General features: G+C 49.0%; 1 protein-coding gene across 4 annotated transcripts in view; it reads left to right on the top strand.

Annotated features, from left to right (window-relative positions):
• Positions 1 to 629: 629 nt before the first annotated feature.
• rnf111 (ring finger protein 111) overlaps positions 630 to 20499 on the top strand; it is a 31346-nt gene continuing 11476 nt past the window's right edge. For 3 of the 4 annotated variants that reach the window (XM_079737303.1, XM_079737302.1, XM_079737300.1), the window contains exons 1-7: positions 630 to 1056; positions 2423 to 3387; positions 7639 to 7771; positions 13214 to 13368; positions 15449 to 15646; positions 16936 to 17279; positions 18377 to 18632. In XM_079737303.1, coding sequence (XP_079593429.1) covers positions 2496 to 3387; positions 7639 to 7771; positions 13214 to 13368; positions 15449 to 15646; positions 16936 to 17279; positions 18377 to 18632 — 1978 coding nt within the window. In that variant the 5' untranslated portion in view covers positions 630 to 1056; positions 2423 to 2495. The remainder of the gene's footprint in view (positions 1057 to 2422; positions 3388 to 7638; positions 7772 to 13213; positions 13369 to 15448; positions 15647 to 16935; positions 17280 to 18376; positions 18633 to 20499) is intronic. The other variant, XM_079737301.1, reaches the window with a different exon arrangement.

Raw genomic sequence — 20499 nt, 5'->3', positions numbered from 1 at the left:
ACAAGAGCCCGCCCCCTACGGTGGTTCTGCCTACGTCACGTCAGAGTGGAGATATTAGTCGGGCTACAGTCGGGCTACAGTCGGGCTACAGTCGGGCTACAGTCGGGCTACAGTCGGGCTACAGTGGATGTTGGCCTCAGGCTCCATCGGCCATCAGCTGGTGGAGCTTGAGGGGCAAACTGTCACAGGACGACAGATTCCAACTTAAATAAATAAATATTTAATATTTAATTTTATAATATAAATAATATATTAGTATAATAGTGATTTTTTTTAATAAATATTGACTCTATATAATTGCATAATATAGTAATATATTATGCAATTATACAGAAAAGAACGAACTGATAAATATTAACCATGGACGAGGAACCATGCGAAGAACACCTGAACCAGAAATACGACACACTCCACTGTCTCAAAGTGTCGTGGAGGAGCGGTGGTGAAACGGCGCCCCCGTGTCGCCGTGAGCGGCTCTTCATGCTGTAGCGGTGGTGAAGTAGCGCCCCCGTGTGGCCGTGAGGAGCAGCGGTGAAGTGGCGCCCCCGTGTGGCCGTGAGGAGCAGCGGGGAAGTGGCGCCCCCGTCTGGCCGTGAGCGGCTCTTCATGTCGTAGCGGCAGTCAGCAAACAGACGAGCTGCCTGATCAACAACAGTGGATGCCTCGGAGATCCAGGAATTGGGAACTTCGTCGAGGGCTATTAGTGAGGCATTCGTATATATTAATAGGGAAACCCGATAACTAGAACGGTGGACTCGTTGCAATCCGACCCGCTGGCTTCAAACATCCAAACGATCGGCTTATCGTCATGTCCTTAAGCAGTGGAGTGAAGCTAACGAGGCTAGCCTAGCTCGGATCAGGGCCCCCTCTCCTTCCTCTGTTCCCATCTCTAGGCTGTTGTCAGCTCCACAGTCCCAGCTGACGGGACCGGGAGGCCGGATCGGGGTTCGTATGTGGGCCTGGCCGGGTGGACGGTGAGGACTAGTGGTCGGACGGCTGTCTGTGTTAATACCGGAGGTGATACCCCTCTGGGAGTACTGGGAGGACTGGCCCAAGGTATGTAGGGTCTTTTGTTGCCATCGCTAAACATTAGTGAATTAACCAGCTGGGACACGTTTCACTGGCCGTGTGTGTGTGTCTGTGTGTGTGTGTGTACATGTGTGTACGTATGTGTACATGTGTGTATGTATGTGTACATGTGCGTATGTATGTGTACATGTGCGTACGTGTGTGTACGTGTGTGGATGGGTTTATAGAGATGTGGTGTCCTCACCCTCCTGAAACATGTCTATGAATCCATTCAGTGACGTACATATTTAAGGGGAAGATGAGCACGGAAGTCCAGTGAACTACGTCTTATTTAATCTCTTGGGAACTAAACGTGTTTAGCATGAGCAGATAAGGATGGTTGTAAGGCGTGATTTATTTCTGGGATGGTATCTCTTTCTTGGTTTGCCGGTCAGCAGGGCTCCGACCGGGCCAGCAGAGAGCCAACCCAACCCGGATCGTTCCCAGCTGCTCAGTAGTCCTTAAGGGTCCTTCATCTCCTTATCAGCAGCCTCGTTCTGCATGTATGTCTTATCTGCTGCGTTACCTGGTTTATAGTAACGTTATCCTGGTCGGACATCTGTATTCCTGGTCGGTTCCCAGGGATCTTGCCCTCAGGATCGTCCTTCCAGCCCCTGTGTTCATATCCTGGCATTGCAGATTGAGATTCTTTATTGGGACATTCGGTGTCGGCAAGATTGTCCCCTGGGACTTAACGCATAGTTTTCTTGAAATCCCATAATGAAGTATTAAATTAAAAGGAAAACAACTTAGGGACACACACACACACACACACACACACACACACACACACACACAGTGTGAATGTGATTACAAAGTGGGTAGAAGTGTCAATCCTATATACGTGGAGGGCGCCTCTTTTCACTTCAGTGCAACATAACAACAACCTAATCAGTTCAGAGAGAGATAGCTCCTCTAGTTGGAAGGATCTCATTAAGCAGAATCATTTAGCCTTGTAATGGAAGTAGGTGGCAATGAAGACACCCACATCTCACACTATGTGTATAATGTCTATTCAGTTGTAAGTCATGGCATGAACGTTCTATGATGGACAAATCCTGTGGACTTTGTGGCCTTAGCAATTGTCAAAGGCTAGAACATTATGCTAATACTGTCAAATGAAAGCAGTGTTTATTTGGTTTTTCACACTTACCACCATGACAATTTCAAAACCCTAAAAAGCCTACCTTGTCTTTTTTGTTTGTAGAACAAACATGCTATTATATTTCTTCCACTCTGAATCGACAATAAATGTGAAAAATCAGCTGAAGTTCCGTGAAAAGAGGAAATGACACACACGTCCTCCACAAAGTCCTATGCTCCCCGTGAGTGACCCTTTCCCCCTCTCCCCCAGGTTGAGTCCGATGCAGCTCAGCCCCATGTAAGTCGCGGTGCCTGTAGCCCTGGAGCTGTGAGAACCCACCACTATGAAGAGTGAGGTCCAGTCGGACGCCGCAGGAAGACCGGAGCACCTGAAGGAGGCGCTGGTCCCCGCCGAGCCCCTGGACGCCGCCAAGAGCTTCCCCGGCGGCATGGAGGTGATGGGGAAGGCAGGGAGCGAGTTCGCCGCGCTGTGCGCCGACGCCAGGCACCGGACCCTGAGGGACACGGCGGCACGCAGAGACTCTGACAAGAGCCTGCCCGGCCGCAAGAAGCGCAAGAGCCAGCAGGCGGGGCCCTCGGACGGGCCCCTGAAGGAGGGCCGCGTCAGCGACAGCCAGCTGCCCCCCCAGCGGCCCCGGGTGGAGCTGCTGGAGCGGCCCAGCGAGGAGGAGCTCCACCGGGAGTCGTCCTTCAGCGACTGCGCCTCGTCGCCGTCCTCCAGCCTGCGCTTCGGGGACTCGGAGACGCTGAGCTCGGAGGAGGAGCTGGAGGCGGGCGCGGCGGGGGGCCCGCGGAAGAGCCCCCCCGCGGCGCTGACCCCGGCGGCGGCGGCGGCGGGCGGGGCCGGTGGCGGGCTGCGGCCCATGCTGGGGCGGACTCGGGGGAACCGCTCGCACAAGTGGGCGCGGTCAGAGGCGGAGCCGGTGCTGCTGAAGAGGCAGTGCCTGAGCGGGCGGCGGCCGCTGCACAGGAAGAGGTTTGTGAAGGCGGCGCCGGGCGGCCCACAACGGACTCAGAAGCAGAAGGAGCGCCTGCTGCTGCAGAGGAAGAAGAGGGAGGTGATTGCCCGCAGGAAGTACGCGCTGCTGCACAGCACCAGCAGCTCCAGCGAGGAGCTGAGCAGTGGCTCCTCCTCGCCGTCGTCCACCGAGGTGGAGGAGGAGCTGTACGTGGACGTCAGCAGCACCAGCAGCCAGCCCCCCACCACCGCCTCAGGTAGGGGTACAATTGAACTCCGGACTCTGCATAGCCTTGCCCCTTCCACCCCCCACACGTCACCCCCTCCCTGTCCCCTTACACACTTATTGTATGTTGTGTGTCCTGGCACTTAGAAATAAGTACTTTGCATTGTGTAGCATCTTATCCTAGCTGTCTTTGTTGTACACAGGGAATGGGTTGACCTAGTGATGGTTAGTGCTTGACACTTGGTTCTATGAACGTCCTTACTGCACCGACAGAGATATATTGTTGTTTCTCCTTCTGCTGACAAATGTACTTATTGTGAGTCGCTTTGGAAAGAAGCGTCTGCTAAATGACCTGAATGTAAATGTACATTTAGAAATGTTTTACCCACGTCCCACCTCAAACCTGGCTACTTCCTGGGTTGGTGGTGTAATGGTACGTGGTATAATGTCTGTGTTTGTTTGCATTTTTCACTGCCTACAGTTTGTACCTGTAGTAATTGAATCACCAAATACCTTATGTGTACATTTAGCATTTTTGATACCAAAATGAACTTTGAAACAAAATGTTGTTAATTATAACAACATTACAATGAAATGATTGTTTAATCGTTGTGTACTCTTCATTTGGGTGTCCTGGGTAAGCTTTGAGGAGGCTGTTGTGCTTCTATCATGGGAAACCAGTGGGTGGAACACTAAAGGGCTGATTATGGTTTCACGTTCACGCAACACAATGACCACGCAGTCGCTTCAACATAGTCCTGAACCTTTATGGTTCTGCGTCAGGATTACGTGTCGCTTACGATGTCCGTGGTAAAGAGAGAACAAATAGTTGGTCTTTGTCTGTGCTTGCTATTACTTTACAATTGGTCTACTACTAGAAGTTTTGATTATGGTATGGTTTCTTGCAACTTGAAAGCTGAATACGACTAAACAATGTGCAACAAAAACAGAAGATAGGCTACTAGTTGGTCGTCGCTGTCCATTCTGGTCATTACATTCGAAATCTATGACCGAACACAAAACGTCTCCACTTTTTACAGATTACTAGCGAGTAAAAATAAAGGCTACGGCGATGAAGGCCAAAGCTACATGTTTTGCCTTTTAGATTTTTTACAAGCAAAGTGTATTGCCGGAAATGATGTAGTTAGTGGACCAATCACAACCCTTGGGGCTGCGTCGCCTCGACGCAAGGTAAACGCCTTTCGGAGGCGCACGACAGGCCCTTGCGTTGCGTCAACGTGGAACCATAAAGAGCCCTTTAGGCTGTCTGCTCAGTGTTGCAACCTCAGTGCAGGACCACGCAGGGAGGTAGCAGAGGGAAAGCTAGAGATTTGTTTACAGCAGGAAAGAAAGAGGAAGGAGGAAGAAAGGTAAACTGGGGCCTCCTTATTGGTGAAAGCACGTGCACAAATGTAATGACGAATGGAAAAGCACTACCAATACTGTACCGACACAAGCATATGTTGAACTGATAGGCTGGTTGACATGCAGACGGTTGTCTTTGTTGTATACGGGGAATGGGTTAACCTAGCGATTGTTAGTGCTTGGCACTTGGTTCTATGAACATCCTTACTGTACCAAGTAGCGATATATTGTTTCTCTTTCTTCTGACAAATGTACTTATTGTGAGTAAAAGTGTCTGCCTCAATGTAAATAGAGAGCACAGAAAAAGGCAAGGTCTTAAAAATAAGCTAGTAAAGAAAATCTCCCTACATTTCCGTGCCATTGAGAATTGTTGAATTCACGCTATGATTCAGCCATGACTAAGCTGTGTGCATGCGTGTGATTGACAGGCAAGATTGATTCCCCCAAGTAATCAGGGAAGATGCGCCCGGATTGGTCACAAATTGAGTGGTCTAGCATCTAAACGGTCTCATACAGATACAGGCACAGCTCTGAACAGATTTTCACAGAAATTACAGAAAAATGATGATCTCTTGAATCTAACCTACACCCCCTTTTGTTTCGGGTCAAACAAATGACAGAAAGAACACACCCAGCACCTTAACCGATCAGATATAAGTCTGGACACTTACCACTAAAACAGACTCATACTGTTTAGATAAGGTAATCAATGGAGATACATAGAAGGATTTGTCTGTGGTTTCGTTAACATTGAAAGCAAGGCGACGATGACAATTGATTCTGATATGGGTAGGGTGTTTCTCCCCTCCCCGGGGGGTCCTCTGTGTACCAACCAGAGGCGTGTTGCATGGTGCTAGGCAGCAGCCCCCAGGACAAAGCCCCTCTGGGGGGCTCGGGGTTCACCAGCAGGGCCAGCCCCCAGTGCTCCACCCGGTGTGTGGCGAGCTATCGAGCGTGTTGGCTGTATGGGAACATGACGTTTAAAAGAGAATTCACCTCCTATCGCTCTGCAGCTGCTCCGCGTCCGGTTACCTAAGCCTAAGATTTCTTTCATTCCATTAGGGTTGGGCGATGACTAGGGTGGGGCAATAATCAGTGTTATTGTTTGTTGTTCAACTACAGAGTAAAGGATTAGAAAGTTAAACTAGTTTTTGTTCTATGCCATTACCATATTTTAAAGATTTATATACTTCAATGTACTAACCCTCACTAAAGCCCCATTTAGCATTGAACGCAATCATCCGTTTCTTATATTATTTTTTTCCCACGTCAATAAAATAATTACAAACCATTGAGCTGAACGAGACCATACACATACGACGTAATGTCCATCTTGCGAAAAAACAACATTAATTTTATCCGCATCAAGGTCGATTTTTACAGTTCTAATCAGCGAATCAATCAGTTTAGCCAATCACAATGCGGGATCTTTGTCGTAGTCACAATAATCAATCTATATGTTGTTGGACATGGCAGAAGTAACTGCCTGTTTATGTTTCTCAACACACAGTTGACTTACTGCATCGTAGTGGTAAACTACATTAAAATATATCTATCACTATCTATTATGTACTGTTATGTACTGATCATTAATCTATACAGCTACAAGTAGGGCTGAACGATTTGGGGAAATAATCGAATTGCGATTATTTTGACCAATATTGCGATTGGGATTTAAAGTGTGATTTTTATAGTTTATTAAGTTCCTTATGTTGTGTATTATTCACTAAAAAAGAAATAAATCATTCTTTAGTATGACCAACACAACATTGGAAGCAGTCAACATAAAAACTGCTCTTTCCTTTAGGCCAGGCCGATGTGTTGAGATTCATTTATATTATAAACTTCTTTGTTTAACTATTGAATTGTTAAATTAAAATATAAATAAATGGATCGTTCTGATTTCCAGATAGTAACGGTAACAAATCACTTTTTTTTTTTCTTTTCTTTTTTTTATCGCAACCTTTTCGATTTGCATACCGCGTTCGATTACATCGCGATTTGAATCAGATTAATCATTCAGCCCTAGCTACAAGCCAATGGCGACTGTCCAAAATGGTGTTTGAATTCATGAGATTATCGTGATATTTATCGCTGTCGTTCGTGGCTAGTGCTAAGAGCTGCTTCCATTTGGCCCAGCCTCCTTTACCACAGAAGGTCCTGCTACTCTCCGTTGTCTTACTACTATCTTCACACAAGCGTCCTCCAGGCGCATTGAACAGAACCCACCCCCACAGAACGGGCACCCTGGTCTGAGAGAGAGTGACACCACGGGGGACCAATCAGGGGCCAGATTGGAGGACAGCTCGGCACAAATCCAATCCCACTGCAAACAGTGTACAAGCAGCATTTGCTGACCTATATTTCTCATGGTCCTAGTGTGCAGTCGGCAGTTATGCTGTTTTTAAAGAAACATTATCACCCAATGAACCGGTTTGAATATTAAAGAATAGCAACAGGACAGCTCTGTGTCTATATGTGGGTTAGTAACAATGCCCGCCTGTCATACATCTTGCTCGAAGTCAGACAATTCTGGTGCAATACTTATGTGCTCTAGGGCGGCATGTGGCTCAGGAGGTAGAGCCGGTGTGCTGGTAACCGGAAGGTTGCTGGTTCGATCCCCGGCTCCTCCTAGCTGAGTGTCCAGGTGTCCCTGAGCGAGACGCCTCACCCTGACTGCTCCTGACGAGCCGGCTGTCGCCCTGCGTGGCTGACTCCACCGTCAGTGTGTGATTGTGTGCATGAACGGGTGAATGTGAGGCAGTATTGTAAAGTGCTTTCAGTGGCCTCTGGTTAGGAAAGCGCTGTATAAATGCAGTCCAACCACCATTTACTCAGGCTTTTTACGTTCAATCGACAGTATTGCTGGCCAAAGCCCTTTCCAGCGGGTCTGACCGTGATGTGTGGTTCCTCCTAGGTGTTCTGGACGAGGACGTGGTGGTGATCGAGGCCACGCCCGCCCCGGCCCCGCCAGTCCCGGCTAGCGAGGAGATCAACGTCACGTCCACGGACAGCGAGGTGGAGATCGTCACCGTGGGAGACGGCTTCAGGTACGTTCTGGCACAGAGAAGTGAGTCAACGTGTGATGGAGCCTCCTGCTTGTTTTCTGAGGATGTTCTTCAGTTACATACAATTAAGAATCGTTGTTTTCTGTGTTTGACTGCAGATCTTTTCTAACACAGAGATCATTCACCAATTTCAAATCTAAATAACAGTAAGGGGCAGGAGTGACATCCTTTAGCACAAAGTATTCTGTTGTAGGTGGGTTGGTAATCCATAGTATCCTACAGGCTATAACTGCAGCGAGTCTTGATACATCCTTATCGTCGTCAGGATAAGCTCTTTCCTGGCTGTAGTGCAGTTATTTGTGTATCTGTGTCAGTATCATTTTCAATCTCGTGTGCGATTGATCCGTGAATCCAATAGTTCAAACTGAAATCTGCTGTTCTGAACACAAATATGCAGATTCCCCATCGTGTTTATGACCTCTTTGTATGTTAACACTTCAAGTTGGCTGAATTAGAATTTAGTTCATCTTCATTTGCTTTTCTCCAAACCTCTTTCAGTCCAAGGGTACACTCACATCTGTTAATGAGTAACCTTGCGTCCCTGAAAAAAGAACTGATGTCATTGCAAACTGATCTTCGTTCCACCTAAATAGAAAAAGGCTTTGAATCTTTCCTATCTGAGGAGCCTCTTGTCTCTCATCAACCATCACTGTTTCCCCTTTCCCATTTAACATAAACCGAGGCCGTTTGGTGAATAGCAAAACATATATAGAGATAGAGATGTATAGAATAGATAAAGATGTACTCATTGAAGGTACGGTATATGAAATACCCTGTGAGGTTTAGGTTGGTGGGCAGTCTTAGAGGTTTCCGTAGATGTACGATCACATGCATGTGATGAATCCCCCCACTGTGTGTCTGTGTTCTTATTTCGCTGTCTGCTCTCTCGTATGCGGGCTGTCCAATCTGATATGCTGCTTGATTTCTGCCGTGGCTTTTCCTCAATCCAGACCAATAAATACAGCAGACGACCAGAATAGAATAGGATGATCTTCACCACATCCTAACCACCGGAGGATCTACACATTAAGCATTCATCTGCTCTGAGCGCTGCTGCTTTCATCCACTTTCCCAGAGGTTGTTTGAAAGTGTTTGGTCATTTTCTGAACTGTGGATGTTCAGAAAATCTTGGGGCTTGGAAAGTTCTAAACTCTTTATTTTGTCTCCGCCATGGAAATATGTCGTAGTCCATGTCAGGAGACTGAGACACACTTTCAGCCCGGTAGCAATTCTGTCTCATTTGCCTCTGTTTAGTTGTTTAGTCGATTAGCTTGGCTTAGGATTCCTCAAAGCACTGAGAAAGCGCATTTATCTATCTATCCAAGCCCTGCCTCACAAGGGGTCTTCTGTGTCGGCCCCATTGATGAGGCCTTTCTCTTCCTCTGTTGACACTGCTTGTCCTAAACTGTATGCATGTGTGCACATGAACGGCTTGTGTGTTGCATCGGGTTATGGAATGCAAGAAGATTATAGGAAGGCCTATCTTCTTAAACAGACAAGTTTGGTTTACACCCGTCTGACGATTGGAAAGGCTTTTTCCAAGATGGGCAGAAAGCAAGAATGCAACCATTTCAGTGTAAGTGCAGCATTAATCTTGCAAGGACTGGCTGCTGATTGTTAGTGTTAAAGACGTATACAAGATGTAACAAGGGTGCATTGGTCCTAAAGCGCTGCATATATATTTACTAGAAAGGGCAGACTAATGCAAATTAATGTTTTGTTTAGCAAAATACAAACAATTTGTGCTACATAATCAAAAATAGGACCTGGGAGATTCATCAGTCACCAAGAGGGTTCAATTCCTGTTGGAAAAGCCCTGAAAATCAGACTACCTATTGGCAAATGTTATCTTTATGTTACCGTGTTTGCGTAAGCAGAATTGTAATGGTGTGATAAAGACAATCTTTTATAGAAAGCAGGAGTAAATTCAGTTTTAGCCAGTCTCTGAAACACTTATTGACCGCTCCGTTCTGCTTCGTGTGTAGGTAACGGTCTTTTGGTGACGTCGTAGTGCCTGTTAGTAGACTGTGTGTGTGGACATGTAGCGCTCTGTCTGACCAGGGGTTGAATGCAGCCTGTCAGAGAGGGACCCTCAACAGTGAATCCAGCTGAAACCGCGGGTTTGACTGCTCTTTAAGGCAGAACAAATCCGCAGAGTCTAGAACTGTTTTTAAATCGCGGTTTTTGTGGTGCAGCCATTTCACAAAACGTAGGAAAGTAAAAATGCTAATTATCAATTAACCCCAAAATACACTACCTAGTTCATATTGGTGATGTTATGCGAACCAAAGTTAAGCTAACCAAACTTTGTAACCAGATGCAGTTGTACACGTGTGTACCGGTTGGTTTAATATTTTAGAATTACAATCAAACAACCTGAAACAATGTCTAAACGACCCCTGTTTGCATGAGGCCGGCTTTACATTAACTGATCCGATCAATGTTTCAGCATGGTGCTCCCGCAGCATTTGTCTATGGATCGTATCGGATTACACCCCTATATTATTATTTCGTATCTACAATGCAGTGGCTTTCACTAATCTGTCATACAATACGGAATATCAGATCAGTGCATCTCTAGTGCGTGTTTTCTCAAACGATGACCGAGTTATCAACGTATCAACAGTAGCTTCACACATCCTTGGCATAATGGCGTATTTCATTACCAAATTTTAGGCAAAATTTAATTCTGTCTTGAGCCGTGAAATGAAGCTATTTCCTGGGAGGAATACAGTGACTGGCCTGCCGTGCGCGGCCTCCCCTTCCTCTTCTCCGTGTGTCCCTGCGTCCCGGTGGGAGTCGGCCTGGCTGGAGAATGCAGAGCTGGACCTCTTTAGGGGAAGGGGGGTATGGGCATCTGGGAATTTCAGTAGCGGGATGTCAAAGGTCAGCAGGATGAGCAGAGTAACATTCACAAGCAGACACAAACCCTCTCACACACACACACACACACACACACACACACACACACACACACACACACACACACACACACACACACACACAATCTAGGGCTGGGCGATATAGCGATATTTAAAATATATCGATATTTTTTCAAACGCGATATGGAACGAGACCATATCGTCAACATCAATATAATTTAATTTGCATTGAAATTACAGCACATTTGTTCCAAATAACAGCAGTTTCGAACCGCGCCTGCCGCCTGCTATTTCGTAGCTCTGCTTATGTCTCTCCCGCTCTGCCTCCGGCTCACACACACAGTCTCTGCCCCCCCCCCCCTTCCACTCACGACACTTTTTGAAATCGCGAAACATGGAGTCCACCGGCGCAAGCGGCTCGACCAACGGCTCCATAGTATGGAAATGGTTTGGATATAAGGTGTCTGGCGAATTACAAAATCACGTAATTTGTAGAGAGTGCTTAAAAACTGTCGCAACCAAATGGTTGCAATTCTGTGCATAATATTCCGGGGGCGAACACAGCTTTTGGCCGTGATATTATATATTTTAATGTTCTCAAATACGAGGCGGAGGCAGTGTCTAGTCCACCGTTTATTCAACCATCAAACTGTATCCAATTCTGAACGGTAGGAATAGTAATGGTAAATCGGCGCGGATATGGATATTTATCTTATATCGATATTCTGCTTGAAGATATCGAGATATGACTTTTGGTCCATATCGCCCAGCCCTAACACACACACACACACACACCCCAGGGTTGTGGTAATGGACACACACACACACACACACACACACACACACACACACACACACACACACACACACACACACACACACACACACACACACACACACACACACACACACACACACACACACCCTAGGGTTGTGATAATAGACATACACAGACACAAACCCTATTTTTGTGGTAATAGACACACACACAAACACACAGACACACACGCAGAAACAAACCCTAGCGTTGTGATAATAGACACACACAGACACACACCCTAGGGTTGTGATAATAGACACACACAGACACACACCCTAGGGTTGTGATAATAGACACACACACACACACACACACAGACAAGCACCCTAAGGTTGTGTCTGCGTACTAATATTCAACAGCCTACTTCTTAACACATGCAAAAAACATAATAGAAACTTCAAGCAGCTTCAATCTGCTTCATTCTTAAACAGAAATGAGTGTTACTTTTAAACTGTTTTACCTAATCATGTTAAACTTAACACCATCGCGTGTTTTTATCAAATCAAAATTCATGATGTCATTCATTTTCAGCCGAAGGTTGAGCGTGCCCAAATAGTTTCCGGCCTCGGTCTAGTCTCTGAGCGGGGGCGTCTTCCCAGCTCCCAGTCAGTGTAGAATCCATCGCACTGGTCCCAGTAGGCCCCCGCCCCCACCAGAGCATTCAGGTATTTGGCTAGCGTCACGCGGTAGGGGAGGCAGAGTGGGGTCCCCTGGTGTTTGTGTTGACTGTGTATTGTTTACCTCCGCCAGGCCCCCCCGGGGGCCCCGGTGGTAACCAGATATTTACCGGTTCACCCCCCGTCTGATTCTGGGGTAATTAGGAGCGTCTCTCCAGTGGCCTGCCCTTTTCCCCTGCTTCTGCACTAAACCTGATACCCGCGTTCCGGGTATATGTATCGCAGCATCTCGCCGTGCACCAAAAACAAAGCGATGACCGCGCGTCTCTGAGCGGTTTTGGCGGAGCTCCCGTTTTGCATGAGCTCTTCAAGATGGAGGCTCCAAGGGCCGAGGTCGGATCGGAGAGCACTTCAAAATGGCAACTGGTCAAACACGCAGAGTTGCCAAACCTCTTAAAATGTTGATGAAAATGTTGTCCTGCTCTCTATTAAGTTGCTTTTAGGTTAGGGGAGTTGGGGACGGCAATCAGCACATTTAGTGTGAAGGCCGTGGCCTCATACGCATTCAGCCCGTGCATTAAGCCCATGTTGAGCCACTAGATACAGTAGAGGGGCCAACGTCCAATCAGACCTCAGCCAAGCCCCTTACCTTCCCCTAAAGCAGTGGTTCACAAACCTTTTCTACGTGTGTACCCAATCGAAGACATTTTTACAGCTGGGTTACCCCCTTTGCCGGCACAAAACATTTTTGTGGCCCCTCAGAGTACCCCCTGATAAACTGGGAGTTATTATTTAGTTTTTGTGAAGGAAATTTTTCAAGATGGAGCTTAATCGTTTCAAGAAAGGGAGTGCATGCAACACTTCAGGAAGCGTTTTTCTCGGCGCTGTGTGGTTGGTTCAACCATTGCATACAGTTTGTTGTGGGAAAACAATGGAGGGTAGCCGAACTGATTTATTTTCAACCCAAAGGAGCCTCGAGAACCGTTTCATACGACGCAACACGATGCGGTGCCATGACGCAGTTGGTGACGGCTCTTCAGATCTATAACGTGTGTGTGTCTGTGTGTGTGTGTGTGTGTGTGTGTGTGTGTGTGTGCGTTCCCAGGTCTCGGTCCGTCGGCGGTCTGGGCAGGATGTGGTCCAGCAGCTGTGCTCAGAGCCGGGGCGGGGACGCCCGCGGACGCCACCGCCTCTCCACCGTCATCCAGCCGCTGCGCCAGAGCGCTGGCGAGGTGGTGGACCTCACCGTGGACGAGGACGGTAAGCCAGCCCCGTACTTCTGTCCAAAATGGGGGTCGAACACACACAATGGCGGGTAGGGATGGGTCACAATATTCGATTATTCGATTAATCGTTCCCGAGGGTCAAAGTCGATTTTTAACATTTGGACCAATAACATTTTTTCCCATTCAAATAAACAAGAATTAACGGACGGAACTAATGTTGAACAGGTGTCCAGGGGCATTGTCCCGCTTACACCACGGTCACTTGCCATAGAAAATAAATGAAGACCATTTATAGGGGGATTATTTGTTTATCAACACGGCGGATGTGCGCGCTGAATGATCGCAACAAGAAAATTTGTTTGACCGGTTGCCATGGTTATCTCCGTGTGGTTAATTTGCAGTTGCGGTGTTAATTAGCAATTTTTTCAGTTTACTGTTACATTAAACTGTAATCAGAAAACGCGGTTATATGCTATAGACCCTATGGTATCTGTGGTATTAAAGCTGGGACGAATTTCGAATTATAAATGCGTACACTTTATGTTGAAAGTATACACTGCCGCAATTCAGCCTTTATACCACAGATACTATAGGGTATAGCATATACAGTTTTCGGATTACAGTTTAATGCATTTTTCACAATTTACCAGCTCTCCTTTTGAGGGCTGAACAGACAATTTGACTGGAACTACTTAGCAGGTAGTTTTTTTTTTGCGTTTAAGATATTAAGTGATTTCTTGATTTCCTTTGTGAATGTCGGCACACATCGAATAATCGATTATTCGTTCATACCACCCACCGATTATTCGACAATGAAAATTCTGAATTATTAACATCCCTAATGGCGGGTGTGCGACCCAAACGAAGCACGGCATCGGGGTTCGATCGCCGCAGTGTGCTCATGGTTCTTCGTCGAGATGTTCCAACGTGCCCCACACGCCCCTAAATACAGAGCGGTCATCGGTCAACAAAATCACATGAACAATGATGACAGTTACATTCAGGGCATTAAGCAGACGCTTTTATCCAAAGCGACTTGCAATAAGAACATTTGTCCGAAGAAGGAGAAACAACAATATATTGCTGTCGGTACAGTGAGGATGATCATAGAGCCAAGTGCCAAGCACTAACTATCACTAGGTTAACCTATTCCCTGTATACAACAAAGCTAGCTAGGATAAGATGCTACACAACGCTAAGTACTAGTTTTAAGGGCCAGGAAGTACATTATACATAAGTGCGTAAGATGGGGGTAGGGGGGAGGCTATGATGATGTGAGTTTCTGGTATCTGTAAATGTCTGCTATCCGTAGTATGTAGACTATTGCGTCTTGGCTCCCTGTTTGTTTCAAGAGGAACCAGTTTGTAGAGCACGATGCTGAGATGGTGAGGGAAAAGGCCCCTGTGTATGACTGCAGGGACCAGGAGTTCACAGCCACGGCGGTGAACTCCTAGAGTCGTTAAACACAGAGCACACAGACTAGAGTGTACCCTGTTGGCATCACCCTGTTGGACAGCGGTTTGACAGCCCGGGTGAACACACCAATTTCGATTTTGTTGCGAGCATGTGGGGGGCCTTAATGGTGGAGCTGTTGATCTGCTGTTCCCCCGTCAAGGTCATGAACACCCCTTTACAATCCTGTACTTTGTTTTGCAGGACTGGGTAGATTATCTCTGTGTGTGCCTGTCCGCTGGAGGGGCTGGGGCATTCTCTGGGGGCTGGCAGTGCTCTGCGTAATTGGCACTCTGGGTTAGCCTGGGGGTGGGTGGGTGGGTGGGTGTGTGTCTGTCTGTGTGTGTGTGTGTGTGTGTGTGTGTGTGTGTGTGTGTGTGTGTGTGTGTGTGTGTGTGTGTGTGTGTGTGTGTGTGTGTGTGTGTGTGTGTGTGTGTGTGTGTGTGTGTGTCACAAGTTGGTTTCTTGGGGTTTTCTTCAGTCTGGGGCGCAGGGACTGAAGTTCTCTGCTGTTGTGTTTGTCTGTGTTTGTGTCGCTGGCGTCCGGGTATTGACCCAGAGACCTGGATGGAGAGTAGGGGGGAACCAGGCTCTGGTTCCCCCCTCTTCCCTAGTTGATCCCTTCAGGGTTGTTCATCGCTCTTCTCTGCTCCTTCTCTCAGACCTCACCGTGGTCCCCACCACCTCCAGCGGTCTGTACCCCCAGACCCTGCGCTCCTCCTCCTCCTCCTCCTCCTCCCTCCACCTGGCGTCTACCTCAGAGCTCCTCGAGGCCCCCGTACCCTCCACTAGCTGCTCCGGCCCCGCCGACAGCACCCCCGCTCAGGGGCCCCACGGGGGGGGGCGCACAGCCACGGAGGGTACGGCATGGGCACCACACATACACTCACTCACTCACTCACTCACTCACTCACTCACTCACTCACTCACTCACTCACTCACTCACTCACTCACTCACTCACACACTCACTCACTCACACGCTTGCTCACTCACTCACTCATTCACTCACTCACTCTCTCTCTGTCTCTCACACTCACTCTCTCACACTCACTCACTCACTCACTCCCTCACTCACTCACTCACTCTCTCTCTGTCTCTCACACTCACTCTCTCTCACTCACTCACTCACTCACACGCTTGCTCACTCACTCACTCATTCACTCACTCACTTACTCACTCACGCGCTCTCTCTCACTCACACGGTCACTCACTCACACGCTCACTCACTCACACACTCACTCAATCACTCACTCACTCACACTCACTCACTCTCACACTCTCACTCACACACTCTCTCATGCTCACTTACTCTCACACTCTCACTCACGCGCTCTCTCACTCTCAAAGTCAAATTCAGCTTTATTGTCAATTACTTCACATGTAAACATACAAAGCAATCGAGAAGACGTCCCTCACTATCCCACGGTGAACAGATAAAGTGCACATGCACAACAGGTAAGACAACACTAAAGTAAACATTGAAGTGCACAAGAGATAAGGACATGAGTAATATTAAAGAGATAGACAATAAAATAATAAAAATCTAAGAGTAGCGGCGTAAGTTTCTGTATGAGTTGAGTTGTGGTAGTGCAAAAAAGGCAGTCGGTAAGGGCAGCAAAAGTCATTACTGACCGCGTTTTTTGCACTACCACAACTCACACACTCACACACTCTCACACTCACACTCACTCTCACACTCTCACTCATACTCACTCACACACTCTCTCACGCTCTCTTACTCTCACCCTCACTCACACTCTCACTCTCACCCTCACTCACACTCTCTCACTCTCACACCCTATCACACTCACACTCTCACTCTCACACTCTCACACTCTCTCACACTCACACTCTCTCACACTCACTCTCACTCACTCACACACTCACACTCACTCACACTCTCACTCTCTCACACTCTCTCACACTCACTCACACTCTCTCACTCACACTCTCACTCACACTCTCTCACTCTCACACTCTCTCACACTCTCTCACACTCTCACACACTCACTCACACTCACTCACACTCTCTCACTCACACTCACTCACACTCTCTCACTCTCACACTCTCTCACACTCTCACACACTCACTCTCTCACTCTCTCACTCCCTCACCCTCACTCACCCCTCCCTCGTTGTCGTCCTCAGGTGACGGGCGGCGAGGTCTGTCCGGCGCGGTGGGGGAGGGGGGCGGGGGGGCCGCCATGCCCCGCCTGCCCTCCTGCTGCCAGCAGCACTCTCCCTGCAGGGGGCCGGGCTCCGCCCACCTGTCCCTGAGCCACGCCCACCACTCCAGCTGCTCCCAGGCCTCCTCCTCCCAGCACCCCGGAGGCTCCCAGCACGGCCACGCCCAGGGCCCCGCCCACCACTTCCTGCACCACCTGCACCACCCTACGCCCCAGCCCGTGGAGCGGCCCACGCCGCTGCCCGCCCCCTGCTCCGGGGCCAACAACGGCGCTGGAGCAGGGGGCCCCGGCCACTACCACGACCAGGTATACCTACACCCCCACTACCACGACCAGGTATACCTACACCCCCACTACCACGACCAGGTATACCTACACCCCCACTACCACGACCAGGTATACCTACACCCCCACTACCACGACCAGGTATACCTACACCCCCACTACCACGACCAGGTATACCTACACCCCCACTACCACGACCAGGTATACCTACACCCCCACTACCACGACCAGGTATACCTACACCCCCACTACCACGACCAGGTATACCTACACCCCCACTACCACGACCAGGTATACCTACACCCCCACTACCACGACCAGGTATACCTACACCCCCACTACCACGACCAGGTATACCTACACCCCCACTACCACGACCAGGTATACCTACACCCCCACTACCACGACCAGGTATACCTACACCCCCACTACCACGACCAGGTATACCTACACCCCCACTACCACGACCAGGTATACCTACACCTTCAGTACCACGACCAGGTATACCTACACCCCCACTACCACGACCAGGTATACCTACACCTCCAGTACCACGACCAGGTATACCTACACCCCCACTACCACGACCAGGTATACCTACACCCCCACTACCACGACCAGGTATACCTACACCCCCACTACCACGACCAGGTATACCTACACCCCCACTACTATGACCAGGTATACCTACACCCCCACTACTATGACCAGGTATACCTACACCCCCACTACTATGACCAGGTATACCTACACCCCCACTACTATGACCAGGTATACCTACACCCCCACTACTATGACCAGGTATACCTACACCTCCAGTACCACGACCAGGTACACCCACTCCTCCTCACACACCACCGTACCGGTACAGGTACAAGTACTGTCCCTCACACACTGGTCACTAGCACAACCAGGTACCAGTACTCACTCACTTGTAAGAAATGGCTTTTACCTTAACTGGCCCTAACCTAATAATAGCTTATGGGTGGCCAAGGGATTCCTAACAAATTACACAAAAACGACATGTTAACTAAAATTAACATCTCTCTCTCTCTCTCTCTCTCTCTCTCTCTCTCTCTCTCTCTCTCTCTCTCTCCCCCCTCCCTCCCTCCCTCCAGCAGAATCTCCCGGTGGACCTGAGTAACAGCGGCGTGCGTGGCAGCGCTCCCGCCGGTTTCCATGGCAGTAACTCGGCCTTCGACCCGTGCTGCCCGGGGTCGGCCTCGCGGCCGGCTGGGTTCCCCCCTCAGGCGGCCCCGGGGCCCAGCGGGGGCCCCCAGCCCGGAGGCGTGGACTCCTTTAGCTCCGCCCTGCTGGGCCCCGCCCCGCCCCAGGCACAGCTCTCCTCCTGCAGGCATTACATGCACGCCTCATGTGAGTAACACACACACACACACAAACACGCAGGTGCGCACACTGTCTCACTCGGGATAGTGAGACAGTGCTGGGGAGAGTGAGACAGTGTTGGGGAGAGTGAGACAGTGCTGGGGAGAGTGAGACAGTGTTGGGGAGAGTGAGACAGTGCTGGGGAGAGTGAGATAGTGTTGGGGAGAGTGAGACAGTGTCCGGGAGCGTGACAGTGTTGGTAAGAGTGAGACAGTGTTGGGAAGAGTGAGACAGTGTTGGGTAAAGTGATACATGTTTGGGAGAGTGAGACAGTTTCCAGGAGAGTGAGACCGTTTCCGGGAGAGTGACATAGTACTGGGAGAGTGACACAGTGCTGGGAGAGTGACATAGTACTGGGAGAGTGAATCAGTGTTAAGGAGAGTGACTCAGTGTTAGGGAGAGTGACACAGTGCTGGGAGAGTGACTCAGTGTTAGGGAGAGTGACACAGTGCTGGGAGAGTGGCACAGTGCTGGGAGAGTCACTCAGTGTTAGGGAGAGTGACACAGTGTTAGGGAGAGTGACACAGTGTTAGGGAGAGTGATACAGTGCTGGGAGAGTGACACAGTGCTGGGAGAGTGACTCAGTGTTAGGGAGAGTGACAGTGCTGGGAGAGTGACTCAGTGTTAGGGAGAGTGACACAGTGCTGGGAGAGTGACACAGTGTTAGGGAGAGTGACACAGTGCTGGGAGAGTGACTCAGTGTTAGGGAGAGTGACACAGTGCTGGGAGAGTGACACAGTGCTGGGAGAGTGACTCAGTGTTAGGGAGAGTGACACAGTGTTAGGGAGTGTGACACAGTGCTGGGAGAGTGACTCAGTGTTAGGGAGAGTGACGCAGTGTTAGAGAGAGTGACACAGTGCTGGGAGAGTGACTCAGTGTTAGGGAGAGTGACACAGTGTTAGGGAGAGTGACACAGTGTTAGAGAGAGTGACACAGTGTTAGGGAGAGTGCACAGTGTTAGGGAGAGTGACACAGTGTTAGAGAGAGTGACACAGTGTTAGGGAGAGTGACACAGTGCTGGGAGAGTGACTCAGTGTTAGGGAGAATGACACAGTGCTGGGAGAGTGACACAGTGCTGGGAGAGTGACACAGTGCTGGGAGAGTGACTCAGTGTTAGGGAGAGTGACACAGTGTTAGGGAGAGTGACACAGTGCTGGGAGAGTGACTCAGTGTTAGGGAGAGTGACGCAGTGTTAGAGAGAGTGACAGTGCTGGAGAGTGACTCAGTGTTAGGGAGAGTGACACAGTGTTAGGGAGAGTGACACAGTGTTAGAGAGAGTGACACAGTGTTAGGGAGAGTGACACAGTGTTAGGGAGAGTGACACAGTGTTAGGGAGAGTGACACAGTGTTAGAGAGAGTGACACAGTGTTAGGGAGAGTGACTCAGTGTTAGGGAGAGTGACACAGTGTTAGGGAGAGTGACACAGTGTTAGGGAGAGTGACACAGTACTGGGAGAGTGACTCAGTACTGGGAGAGTGACACAGTGTTAGGGAGAGTGACACAGTGTTAGGGAGAGTGACTCAGTGTTAGGGAGAGTGACTCAGTGTTAGGGAGAGTGACACAGTGTTAGGGAGAGTGACTCAGTGTTAGGGAGAGTGACTCAGTGTTAGGGAGAGTGACACAGTGTTAGAGAGAGTGACACACTGTTAGGGAGAGTGACACAGTGTTTGGGAGAGTGACACAGTGTTAGGGAGAGTGACACAGTGTTTGGGAGAGTGACGCAGTGCTGGGAGAGTGACGCAGTGCTGGGAGAGTGACGCAGTACTGGGAGAGTGACACAGTGTTAGGGAGAGTGACTCAGTGTTAGAGAGAGTGACTCAGTGTTAGGGAGAGTGACACAGTGTTAGGGAGAGTG

This window comes from Pollachius pollachius (genome assembly GCF_949987615.1).
Source record: "Pollachius pollachius genome assembly, chromosome: 5".
NCBI lineage: Eukaryota > Metazoa > Chordata > Actinopteri > Gadiformes > Gadidae > Pollachius > Pollachius pollachius.
Note: the sequence above shows the minus strand (reverse complement) of the source record. Positions and strands in the feature narration are given on the sequence as shown.